A 14,152-nucleotide genomic window follows, 5' to 3' on the forward strand; every position below is an offset into this window, starting at 1 on the left:
ACCTGTGACATCCTTAAAACCAATTATTTGGAATGACTTTAATTACAGTTATGATTTTAAACCATCTTCTAGACAAATCACATGCTCATAAAATGTAAAGTAAAATAAAAATAAATAAATAAATAATTTTTTAAAATTTAGTATAACACATAGTTGGAATCCTTGTTTCTAAACTTTTTTTTGCAAAGCCTACTGTTATTTGAAGACACTTTTACAAAGTGAAAACTTGTGATCAGGTAGATATAGAAGCCTGCTGAGACTTCACTCATGAACTGAGATCAACTGTTTCAAATAATTTTTTTTTTCATGGAAGGGTTTCTTTTTTTTTTTTTTTTTTGGTATTTGGTTCTGAGCATTTACATTCTATAATACCATGAGAGCTAGAATGGCTCTTACCTGGATTCCTTGGAATCCGCTTTCTGCGGTCTCGGAATGCCGCCCCTGATTGCAGGGCTTCCAGAAGATTATCCATCACGCCCGTCTCATCACCCTCTGGAGGAAGGGAAAAATCAGAATTAATCTTGGAGCAATTAAAGTTAAACTACAGGAAAATAAAGGGAAAAACTCCTGTCAGATTTACATAATACCCCTAAATTGAAGACATATATCTGTTTCAACATAATGCATCCTGTCAGTTTCTGGCACCACAGACTACTTTGCTTATTATGCACCATTAAGCAAAATTCATGCCAATCCCACTGTTCTTTCAACTTAAAGACCTTGGCTTTTGTATTATCGATGACATGTTCAGTATGTAAATAAACAGCAGCTGATCAACTACTGTTGCCTTCATGTTAAGATTCTTATAAGATATACCTAAATAAGAAACCACTGACCTGGCTTAATGCAATCAATGTGCAGGGTGTGATTTGATGAAGCAGATTTCACAAGGTTAAATATTGATTGTATTAATACCTTCAGTATTCAACCATCATCTGCATTTATCTTAAAAGATACTATTTGCAAAACACATTTGCATCAGCTCCTACCTAATCCATATCCTTTACCCATTTTGAAATGCTGACATTGTAGAAGGCAAAGGTGACTACATCATCTGAAAGGCCACATTTTACACTTGAGAGACATTGGCCAGAGTCTCATCACCCCTTTTAGAATGCAGTTGTGCTTCTAAGCTTTTCCTATGAGTGGAATACTCAAAAGATGTTCATGGAAGTTCCCAACGGAGACATATATAAAACATTTCACCCTACTCTTATCTTTGACAATTCTGGCCATCAAAAACACTTTTAAGATTTGTTAGAGCAAGTGTCCATTGACAGAAACTCTCTAAGACACTGTGGATAATCCACAGTGAGCTGAGGAGCCTTTTCTCAACAGACCTCACTGATGAAAAGGACCCTCATCAGGTAGTTAATTTAAGTGGTAGCTAATGTGTGGGTCTAGGGTAGAAGACTGGAGAAGGCAATGGCACCCCACTCCAGTACTCTTGCCTGGAAAATCCCATGGACAGAGGAGCCTGGTGGGCTGCAGTCCACGGGGTCGCTAAGAGTCGGATACGACTGAGCGACTTCACTTTCACTTCTCACTTTCATGCATTGGAGAAGGAAATGGCAACCCACTCCAGTGTTCTTGCCTGGAGAATCCCAGGGACGGGGGAGCCTGGTGAGCTGCCGTCTATGGGGTCACACAGAGTTGGACACGACTGAGGCGACTTAGCAGCAGCAGGGTAGAAGACATTTGCAAGCAGGAGGGTTAAGAGAAGAAAAGTGTGGAAGTGAGGCAGAAGAAATTGTTTCTGATGTTATTCTTAAATTAAATGTAAATCCTACTTTGCTTAAAGGATTGACTGTGGGGTGTCAGATCATAGGAGAAAAATATTCTTTTATGGGGCAAGAACAAGCTACAATCTTGTTTTTATTATGTTCTTCATTTGACTTGAGATTTCCTCAGTGTTACAATCATTGTTTTATTTTTAAAATCAATCTCTAGGACAGGGCATTGAGTGAAAAAATAGAAGGAAACACAGAGGTTTTCAGGTATAATATTTGATGAAAACAGGAAAAATAAAGGGAAAGTAGAACTCCAGCAACTAAACAGGGAAAGAAGATGTTCACTTTTAGGAATATTAAGGCTGCATACACATCTGAACCATTACCTGCTCTTTACAATAGAAAGAAAAGAAGAAATGCAGTCTGGCATGACTGGAATGTATCAAGGAGAATTAAATTTTATGTGGTAGACACTTGACATTGATTACATCTTTTTTTGGCTGCACTACGCAGCTTGTGGGATCTTAGTTCCTTGACCAGGGATCGAACCCGGACCTATAGCAGTGACAGTGCTTAACCACTGGAGAGCCAGGGAACTCCCACTTTGGTGATATGATCCTCCCAACAAAATATTGAAGCAAATAATATCTTTATTTTTTAGCTAGGTATACTAAAACTTAGAGAGTTTAAGCATCTTGCTCCAGATCACACAGCTGGCATGTGGAGGGGCCCTGGTATGAACCCAGATCAATTGTTGCATGATAGCTAGAAGAAGGTGAAATGGACTAGGCATGTGATGGCCACATGATGAAACATCATAATGCTGTTGTTAAAAAAGAGCCAACAGGCCCAAAATGGAGTCACCTGTAAAAAGGCTCACATCACCAAATGGAGACTTAATCTAATTGCAGTTTCAGCCTCTCCTAGGAATATAATTTTAATCACTCAGTCTGAAATTTCCTGGTCAACACTAGAAAGGAAATCTACCAGATAGACCTCCCACTGTGCAACAAAGGAAGGTGACCTTGTCTGAACAATCTACTCTTTGCTAGAATAACTTCCTTGTCTTGCTTCCTCCTGCCTATAAAAGTCTTCCCTTTTGTACAGCTCTTTAGAGCGCTCTTCTATTTACCAGATGAGATGTCACCCAATTTATGATTCATTTCATAAAACCAATTAGGACTTTAAAATTTATTCAGTTGAGTTTTGTTTTTTAATGCTATGATATGGGTTTGAGCATTATCCTATAAGCCAGCACTAACAGATATATAATGCAAACCACAGATGTGAGCCACATCTGGTAGCCATATTTTAAAAGATATACCGATGAAATGAATCTTAATATATTAGTATTTATCTAAATATATACAAAGATTATATATATGTTACATTCCTTTTATGAGACCAAGTCTCAAAAATCTAATGCAATTTAATTTCAGTATCTTTCATTTCAGATTAGTTACATTTCAAGTGCTCAATAGCTATATGTGGCTCGTGGTTACTGAATTGGGCAGTGCAGCCATAAGCAATATAGGAAGTGACTTGATATGATTTATCTTGAGAAAGACTTGTCAGACAGGACTGTGGAGGATAACTCTGGAGACAGCATGGTAGAAGGTAGGGAGATGTTTACGAGTGTAATGGTAATTCTCTCAGGAAGAGATAAAGGACTGAATTCAAGGGTTAACAGAGTGACTAGAAAGGAGGGATATTTTAAAGGTATTAATACAGTCAACAGGACCTGGCTGGAAGGGTGATATCAAGTGGGAGAAAAAGAGTCTAGAAGACAAAGGATAAACAGGTTTGGAAAAAAATTGCTTTCTGAGGAATATCTAAGTAGAGAAATCAGTAAAAAAAGTTGGAAATATTAATCTGGAGCTAAAAATGAGAGTGTCATTGGAAGATGGGTGAGAGGACCCTGAGATAATACATGAGAAGAAGGGGAATAGAATATATGTTCTGAGGATCTCAATTTTTAAAAGGCAGTCAGGGGAAAAGAAGACACAGAGGAGTTTTTAGATACAGAAATACAACCAGAAGAGAACAAAAGTACAACTAAATTTCATGTATCCTTAAATGGCAACCCACTCCAGTACTCTTGCCTGGAGAATCCCATGGAGAGAGGAGCCTGGTAGGCTACAGTCCATGGAGTTGCAAAGAGTCGGACACGACTGAGCGACTTCATTTTCACTTTCACTTTATAAAAACAGTCAAGATGAAGGCTATGTAAAAAGACGAATACATGTATATGAGTAAAGAGAACAGAATACCGAACAGTATGTATTTATCATTTAACATAATGGATAGCATGTCATTAAAATTCTTTAATGCTATTGTTTATGGACTAAAAAGATGGAAAGAACAAATAGGACATAAAGTATAGAGGAATTACAAATAAATCCCTGTGTTTACTTTAGTGGTTGCCACCTGACAACATTTAACAGAATGTTATGTAAGATCATCATTTCTCAACATTTTTTCCCCATTTTTGTTCTCTCCTCCCCTAAAGGCGCCTTGTTAGATATCTTTTCCTAATTCCCCCATATTAAAATTTAATATCACAGATATAACTATATATCTGTTTATATACTGTGGCCCTTTGGAAAGTCACAGACCATTTTAATATCTAAGATTTTTCTCCTCCCATCTCTCCAATAACCAATATTGATTCCCTTGAGGGTGATATACCTCCTGCTGAGAAGGCATATGCTAGATAATTCTGTTAGGGAAAAAAAAGAAGAAAAAGAAGCCAGGTCTTGATAAAGCTCAGCAATGCCTTTAAGGAAAGAAATATGTTTCAAACCACTAGTCCACCATTACTTTTTTGTTTGCTTCATGATAACTTTCAAAGGAACTGAGAGATTTTCATGAAATGTTCAAGCCTAAGGAGTAAAGGTTTTATAAATATATTATAGACTTGTCTTCCTCAAACAAAATGAAAGTCAACATGATCATTTGAAAGTTACCCTTCATTTTAAATAAATTTCAGCAAAATTGGTCCATGATCAAATTGTGTGAGGTTGACAGTTCACTTAGATTTTCCAAGTTCACAGAACTACATTCTTACTTAGATGTGATTAGCAGTGAGTAGCTGTTTGACTTTTTAATTTTTTGGTTTATGAGATCAAACTCAGGGGAAAAATCTTTTAAGTGTTTTATTTATCATTGAAAAGAAAAATTGCCTTATTGAATTACATAGAAAAATGTGTTTTCTTACAAATTACAATACCTATTTTACTGAGTGAAAGAATATCAAGGAGAAATTTGGCAATGCCTTTTAGCCACTAAGATGGTAATATACGGGCATGTCTGAGAAATAACAGTTCAGAGGTGACTTTCTAATCTTTCATCCTGAAATTAGATCACAGGCAGTGTTAAGGAGCCAGGAGAAATGCATGTAATACAGTGGGCTCTGTGTGAGCCACTTATCTTTGGGTAAAATAAAAGGCATGGGTTGTATCTTCTGTATCATGTTTCTAACAATGTTGGCCATTCTGTAGATGCTGATGCCCTCTGATTTCAATTTTCAGCATCACTACTTACTTGTGTGTGTTGACTTAATTTCCCCAGAAGAGTCTGAAGATACCACAGATTAAAATCAGCACTAGGTCAAGTAATGAACTCTACTATACCTTTATGTGAGACTGTCTGCCAATGGCTAGCACAAACTTATTCAGAGGAAATGCCCTATGAATTTCTTACATTCGTGGACATTTTGTGGGCACAGGCATTGATGACTATTATTCTGGACTACTGTTTCAAGGATGTTTTTACAGTCAACAGCCTTGAAGATACAATGTCTTCCTCCAGAGCAGAGGGTAGGCTTACTTTGAAAACAGATTATATCTCCCTCTAGGGTAGATGTCAGACAAGTTTGCTTTCAACCCATTATACAAGACTTGGGTTCTCTTGAGTATGGGTTCCTCAGATGTGACACAAACCCACTATGTGCCTAGCACCCACCTGGGCCCACCTTGGCATCGCCCTGTGGGAGCTGGAGGGCAAGGGAAAGCATGAACATGAAGCTCACACTGCTCTCTGTGCTGTGAACAACAGACTTCTTTGTTTTCAACCCGGGAATCTTGTGTCTTCTGCCAGCTCCCCTGAAACTTTGGCAGCTGACTTGTTAGCATGCAAGTAGCGTAAAATCTCTGACCCTTTACAATTTTTGAAAATACTTTTGTGCTCTCCTTCTTTTTATCAAACATCATTAATTAGACTATCTATTCCTTATTTTTCGGGGAACCAAAATACCTAGTGCCTTGGACTTTTCTATTAACTGAGACTCAAGTCTAGTTCATTATTCCTCAAAAATGACTAAAGTGAAGTCACTACTATAAAAATCACTTCCTAAGATCCTAACAGTCTGGAAATAAAATGGCTTCTATATTCGCCACTATTGCCTCCTTGAATTTTCTCAATTATATAATTAAGGCTTTCTGGAAAAGCTGAGCAGATTGAAGTTGAAGAAGTTTCCATCAACCAACAAAGATGAACCAAAAGTCAGTAAGGTGACCCAAAAGAAGCAAAAGGCTTATTAATGAGGGTAGGACCCTACTGTGAAATAATACTTAGGTAGATTAAATAATTTAAAAAAAGTAAAACTATATTATCTGTGGGCTCAAAGAATTGGGGAAGAGTGATGGATGAATAAGGGTTTAGGTTAAGCCTTTGAAAAAATTATACTTGAAAGGTTGAAAATGATCAGTTTAAAGAGATTAAAATCCAGATCTTTAAAGAATTTTAAATTTATTTAACCATAAGTTTGCTTTCTATGTCTGTGTGTCTATTTCTGTTTTGTAGATAAGTTCATTCGTATCATTTTTTATAGAATCCACATATAAGTGATATCATTTATCTTTCTCTGTCTGGCTTACATCACTTAGTATGATAATCTCTAGGTCTATCCATGTTGCTGCAAGTGGCATTATTTCATTCTTTTTTATGACTGAGTAATATTTCATCATGCACACACACACACACACACACACACACACACACACACACACACCCTCACACCCTCACATCTTCTTTACCCATTCATCCATCAATGGACATTTAGATTGCTTCCATGTCTTGGCTAATGTAAACACTGCTGCTATGAACATTGGGGTACATGTGTCTTTTCGTGTTATACTTTTCTCAGGGTATATGCCCAGTAGTGGGATTGCTGGGTTATATGGTAGTTCTATGTTTGTTATTTTTTTTAAGAAACCTCCATATGGTTCTCCATTTACATTCTCACCAACAGTGTAAGAGGGTTCCCTTTTCTTCATTCCCTCTCCAGCATTTATTATTTGGAGGCACTTTAATGATGGCCATTCTGACCAGTGTGAAATGGTACCTCATTGCAGTTTTGTAAAATCTAGATATATTACCTCCTCATGTACACACACATGGTTACTTGCTTCCTCTCTCTGAATGTATGTGTGTCTGTATATAAACTTGCATATGTTGTAATGCGTAGATTTTGCATACAGTTTGATGAATTTTGACAAGTGTTTATACCCACTGTAACTACCAGAGCTAAGATACTGAATGTTTCCATCACCCCCAGAAAGTTCCTTCTTGCCTCCACCATTCAGAGGCAACCTTTATTAGTTTGGCCTGTTCATATCATATAATGTTAAAAGGATAAAATGTGCTGAGGTGCTTTTGAATCAGTGCAGGTACCTGAAAGCAAAAATACACAGAGTACATAAAAAACAATGAGGAGAGCAACATCAGAGCAGTGTTCTAAAGGGCCTCAGGTATCAAAGTAAGAAGTCTGAATGTGATGAGAGGGCTTCTAAAGAGCAACTGGTAGATCTTCAGGAAGGTGATGACATGATAAAGGTGACATTTAAGATTGGCCTCACAGTATTATGCAAAATAGGCCAGAGTGGGTGAGAAATTCTGCAAAGAATACAATTGAATTTGCAGTGACAAGTATTATTCTGCATATAACCCTGAGCAAAGCAAGATGCTCAATTTTGGTATTATTGGTAAAAGGCTGAATAGAACAGTAAAACTGGTTTTGTGAGCAAGGTCAAAAGCAGTGGCAAATGGAGGCTGACAGCCTAAGAAGGCAGTGATAAGTGGAGAGCAAGAAAAATCAGTGTTAGATTCAATCTTTTTCACACCATCTATTACAGGCCAGATTAAGACCCTGCTGTAAGATGTATGGATTTGTAGATGACACAAAATTAGAAGATTGCTCACATATCAAAAAAGAGGGAAACAAAATTCCTTCTCTGGGATCTGAAAAAAATGAAGGCCTGGGGCTGACAAATAGCTCTTATAATTCAACAAAATAAGAAGTAAGACATGACAAAAACCTGAACAACTTGTATGGCGGTCCACAGCATCTAGAAAGCCTCTGTCTGATGGGAGGTTTTTCTTAGTTTGCAGCTTAATTGGAAGTGAGTGAAGAATGGAGATGATGTTGACTTGGAAAACTAACAGATGGTAACTAAGATAATAGTCTCTGAAGTTATTTAGGGCCATGAAAACTGTTTAAGAAAATCAAGATATTATTCCATAGAGATTAAAGGAGGGCATAAATAGAATGTATAAAGTTCTGAGGGAAATAATGATGGCAGATGTTCTGTACAAAAGAAGAAAACTTTCAAGAGGGAAAAGAGGACACAGGAGCTTAGAAGAAATTACTAGAAACCACAGGATGAGCTAGGGGCAGAGTAGTAATTACATTATGCAGCAGTTGAAGATTTGTAAACCAAAACAGAAAAACATCCTCCCAGGTTGAGGCTTTGCACAGTGGTATGTACCAAAAAGCAAAATTAATCTCAGAGCAATTAAAGTTAAAACTATAGGGGAAAATGTTGGTTAGAGAGTTCATTCATTCTCTTATTTCATCTCTTTGCCCCAAAAGGTAATGAATAGTTTCTTATAGTGAAGGAGATCATCAGATTCAGATAAATTTCATAGTGAATAGTGCTCTTCCTTATCAATTTTAATTGAAGGTTGTAGGTACATTGTGTCATGGAATAAATATTATTTTAGAGGGTCACAAGCTAAATGGATATTCTATTCCAAAGTGATGAGCAGTAAAGGATAAAGGGATTTCTCCCCAAATATCTACGTGGTAGGTGCTACCTTAAAGTTTGTCGCACTAACTAAATTGGTGAGTTCAATTTCCCTAATATATTTGCAGTTTAAAAAGTTGCCAGTTAACACACTTGAATGGATTTCTACTCGTAGTTTCAGTGAAGGATCTTTTATGGCCAGAGGCACCTTTTGGGCAGTCTGCCCGAGGTAAGACAGCCTGATAGTAAGTATTAGTTAAAAAGTAATGTTTATAAGTCTTCATTTTTTCCCCCAGTTATCTACATGCTAGATAATTACACATTCTATAAATAAGCAAATACCCAATAAACCTTAATGTCGACACTTACCAGAAAACCACTGCTGATGCCTCTGGTAAAATATCTCACATTTGAGATTTTAAATAATTAATATTTCAAAGAGACCTTTGAAATACTCTGTGTGTCTTACCAGAATCAATCATTTACTAAGGGTACGGAACATTTGTGAAAGGAGAACTAAGCAAAAACAAACTTGGAAAAAGAATAAATTTAACTCCATTCAAAACTATCCAGCAAAGTAAATATCAGTGACTTTCTAAAAAGATAATAACAAAGATGTTTTTGGATATAGGCATAGTAATAATATCTGCCATTTATTGAGAGTTTATAATATGTCAAGCCCTGTTCTAAGGGATGTACCAACCTATTCTTCAGGTAATAAAACTGAGGCACATTTAGGTAAGTAAGTCGCTCAAGGTGGCAAAGTTGGGAGGTGACAGAACCAGCTTCAGACCCTTGGAAGCATGTCTCTTGAGCAGGAGTTGGCAAATTACAGCCTCAGTGGTCAAGCCAGCCTACCACTTCTGTTTGTACAGTCCACATCATAAGAATGGTTCTCATACATTAAACTTTTTTTTTAATTAAAAAGAATAATCTTTCATACTACATGAAAATTCCCCCCAATTACAATTTCAGCCCATAACTTATTGGAACATAGCCATGCCATTTCATGATGTATTGGCCCATGGCTGCTTTCAAACTGTAACAGCAGACATGAGTAGCTGTGATGGAGATTTGTTTGCTCTTTGAGGTCTAAAGTATTTATTATCTGGCCCTTTACACAATAAGTTTGCTGAGCACTGCTCTAGAGCACACACTGTCAACATCCGTGTCATGATACATCCAGACACCTGGAGAACTCAAAATCTCTAAGTTGCCAAAGAAGCTTGGCAACCTCCTTGTCAGTGAAATAGGGCTCATTTATGGGTGGAAGATGGGAAAGAATACCAGAAGTCAATGTCTGCCTATTTGAAACTGAGATGTCTCTACTTAGAAGTATAAAGTCAAGAATGACACAGAATCATTCATGAAGCAACAATTACACATATACTTCTATGTGGATTTACATTTAAGAGACCTTGAAAGAGAAGAGAGTTGTTTTCTGTTTTTTTTTTTTCCTTCAAAGGCAACAAAACACCTGCTTTCCAAGCTTTTTTTTGGTTTTATTTTCTAAAATTAATTTATTTTATTTTATTATTATTTTTTAATATAAATTTATTTATTTTAATAGGAGGCTAATTACTTTACAATATTGTATTGGTTTTGTCATACATCAACATGAAAAAGGAAAAGAGGAAATGTTATAATTCTCTTTAAAAATATTGTTTTATTATGTGAACCATTATTGTAAAGCCTTTATTGAATTTGTTAAAATACTGTTACTGTTTTATGTTTTTGTTTTCCTGGCCATGAAGCATGTGGGATCTTAGCCCCCAGACAAAGGACTGAACCCACACTCTCTTCATTGCAAGGCAAACTTTTAACCACTGGACCACCAGGAAAGTCCCTGTTATAATTCTCTTGATGAATGTGTTAGACGGGTTACAAGAGACAAAGGTAGGAATTTAGTGTAAGCATGTAGGCAGAAGTACTAGGAATAGGAAACAGGCTTCAGCAGTAAAATAGTCAGGTGAGATTCCCAAAGAAGTAAAATACCACATGATCCAGCAGTGCCAATTATGGTCATATATCAGGGGAAAACCATAATTCAAAAGACACATGCACCCCGACATACACAGCAGCGCTGTTCACAGCGCCCAAGACATGGAAACAGTGTAAATGCTCATCAACACATGAATGGATAAAGAAGATGTGGTACATGTATACAATGGAACTCTCACTTCAGTTCAGTTCAGTTCAGTTCAGTCGCTCAGTCGTGTCTGACTCTTTGCGACCCCATGAATCGCAGCACGCCAGGCCTCCCTGTCCATCACCATCTCCTGGAGTTCACTCAGACTCACGTCCATTGAGTCTGTGATGCCATCCAGCCATCTCATCCTCGGTCGTCCCCTTCTCCACCTGCCCCCAATCCCTCCCAGCATCAGTTTCTTTTCCAATGAGTCAACCCTTCACATGAGGTGGCCAAAGTACTGGAGCTTCAGCTTTAGCATCATTCCTTCCAAAGAAATCCCAGGGTTGATGTCCTTCAGAATGTACTGGTTGGATCTCCTTGCAGTCCAAGGGACTCTCAAGAGTCTTCTCCAACACCACAGTTCAAAAGCATCAATTCTTCGGTGCTCAGCCTTCTTCACAGTCCAACTCTCACTTTCATACATGACCACAGGAAAAACAATAGCCTTGACTAGACGGACCTTAGTCGGCAAAGTAATGTCTCTGCTTTTGAGTATGCTATCTAGGTTGGTCATGACTTTTCTTTCAAGGAGTAAGCGTCTTTTAATTTCATGGCTTCAGTCACCATCAGCAGTGATTTTGGAGCCCCCAAAAATAAAGTCTGACACTGTTTCCACTGTTTCCCCATCTATTTCCCATGAAGTGATGGGACCAAATGCCATGATCTTCATTTTCTGAATGTTGAGCTTTAAGCCAACTTTTTCAATCTACTCTTTCGCTTTCATCAAGAGGCTTTTTAGCTCCTCTTCACTTTCTGTCATAAGGGTGGTGTCATCTGCATATCTGAGGTTATTGATATTTCTCCCAGCAATCTTGATTCCAGCTTGTGTTTCTTCTAGTCCAGCGTTTCTCATGATGTACTCTGCATAGAAGTTAAATAAGCAGGGTGAGAATATACAGCCTTGACGTACTCCTTTTCCTATTTGGAACCAGTCTGTTGTTCCATGTCCAGTTCTAACTGTTGCTTCCTGACCTGCATACAGATTTCTCAAGAGGCAGGTCAGGTGGTCTGGTATTCCCATCTCTTTCAGAATTTTCCACAGTTGATTGTGATCCACACAGTCAAAGGCTTTGGCATAGTCAATAAAGCAGAAATAGGTGTTTTTCTGGAACTCTCTTGCTTTTTCCATGATCCAGCGGATGTTGGCAATTTGATCTCTGGTTCCTCTGCCTTTTCTAAAACCATCTTGAACATCAGGGAGTTCACGGTTCACGTATTGCTGAAGCCTGGCTTGGAGAATTTTGAGCATTCCTTTACTAGCATGTGAGATGAGTGCAATTGTGCGGTAGTTTGAGCATTCTTTGGCATTGCCTTTCTTTGGAATTGGAATGAAAGCTGACCTTTTCCAGTCCTGTGGCCACTGCTGAGTTTTCCAAATTTGCTGGCATATTGAGTGCAGCACTTTCACAGCATCATCTTTCAGGATTTGAAACAGCTCAACTGGAATTCCATCACCTCCACTAGCTTTGTTCATAGTGATGCTTTCTAAGGCCCACTTGACTTCACATTCCAAGATGTCTGGCTCTAGATTAGTGATCACATCATCATGATTATCTGGGTCATGAAGATCTTTTTTGTATAGTTATTCTGTGTATTCTTGCCACTTCTTCTTAATATCTTCTGCTTCTGTTAGGTCCGTACCATTTCTGTCCTTTATTGAGCCCATCTTTGCATGAAATGTTCCCTTGGTATCTCTAATTTTCTTGAAGAGATCCCTAGTCTTTCACATTCTGTTCTTTTCCTCTGTTCCTTTGCATTGATCGCTGAAGAAGGCTTTCTTATCCTTCTTGCTATTCTTTGGAACTCTGCATTCAGATGCTTATATCTTTCTTTTTCTCCTTTGCTTTTTGGCTCTCTTTTTTTCACAGCTATTTGTAAGGCCTCCCCAGACAGCCATTTTGCTTTTTTTGCATTTCTTTTCCATGGGGATGGTCTTGATCCCTATCTCCTGTACAATGTCACGAACCTCATTCCATAGTTCATCAGGCACTCTATCAGATCTAGGCCCTTAAATCTATTTCTCACTTCCACTTTATAATCATAAGGGATTTGATTTATGTCATACCTGAATGGTCTAGCAGTTTTCCCTACTTTCTTCAATTTAAGTCTGAATTTGGCAATAAGGAGTTCATGATCTGAGCCACAGTCAGCTCCTGGTCTTGTTTTTGTTGACTGTATAGAGCTTCTCCATCTTTGGCTGCATAGACACAGCAGCCTAGAGTGCCAGGCTGCGATGGCACAGGAACGGCCAAGAGGAGCTACCCTGCGTCCGAGGTCAGGGGCGGCAGCCAAGAGGAGCTATTCCACGTCCGAGGTCAGGGGCGGCCGGGAGGAGACACCCCACATCCGAGGTCAGGGCCGGTGGCCGGGAGGAGCATCCCGAGGAGCAGTGAGGGCCTAGAGCCATCCCACACTGAAGGTCAGGAACAGCGGCGGTAAGGAGATACCCCTCGTCCAAGGTAAGGAGCAGCAGCTGTGCTTTGCTGGAGTAGCCATGAAGAGATACCCCACGCCCAAGGTAAGAGAAACCCAAGTAAGATGGTAGGTGTTGCAAGAGGGCACCAGAGGGCAGACACACTGAAACCATACTCACAGAAAACTAGTCAATCTAATCACACTAGGACCATAGCCTTGTCTAACTCAGTGAAACCAAGCCATGCCTATGGGGCAACCCAAGATGGGCGGTCATGGTGGAGAGGTCTCATAGAGCGTGGTCCACTGCAGAAGGGAATGGCAAGCCACTTCAGTATTCTTGCCTTGAGAACCCCATGAACAGTAAGAAAAGGCAAAATGATAGGATACCAAAGAGGAACTCCCCAGGTCAGTAGGTGCCCAATATGCTACTGGAGATCAGTGGAGAAATAACTCCAGAAAGAATGAAGGGATGGAGCCAAAGCAAAAACAATACCCAGCTGTGGATGTGACTGGTGATAGAAGCAAGATCTGATGCTGTAAAGAGCAGTATTGCATAGGAACCTGGAATGCCAGTTCCATGAATCGAGGCAAATTGGAAGTGGTCAAACAAGAGATGGCAAGGGTGAACGTCGACATTGTAGGAATCAGCGAACTAAAATGGACTGGAATGGGTGAATTGAACTCAGATGACCATTATATCTACTACTGCGGGCAGGAATCCCTCAGAAGAAATGGAATAGCCATCATGGTCAACAAAAGAGTCCAAAATGTAGTACTTGGATGCAATCTCA

The 14,152-nt window shown here is 38.8% G+C and overlaps 1 protein-coding gene across 5 annotated transcripts in view; it reads right to left on the reverse strand.

Annotated features, from left to right (window-relative positions):
• Positions 1-14,152, reverse strand: part of DIAPH2 (diaphanous related formin 2) — a 968,993-nt gene that overhangs the window by 170,629 nt on the left and 784,212 nt on the right. For 4 of the 5 annotated variants that reach the window (XM_070291113.1, XM_070291114.1, XM_070291116.1 and 1 more), the window contains one exon: positions 273-492. In XM_070291113.1, coding sequence (XP_070147214.1) covers positions 305-492 — 188 coding nt within the window. In that variant the 3' untranslated portion in view covers positions 273-304. Of the gene's footprint in view, positions 1-272; positions 493-14,152 lie in introns of those variants that run through there. The other variant, XM_070291115.1, reaches the window with a different exon arrangement.

Source organism: Ovis canadensis, chromosome X, assembly GCF_042477335.2.
Source record: "Ovis canadensis isolate MfBH-ARS-UI-01 breed Bighorn chromosome X, ARS-UI_OviCan_v2, whole genome shotgun sequence".
NCBI lineage: Eukaryota > Metazoa > Chordata > Mammalia > Artiodactyla > Bovidae > Ovis > Ovis canadensis.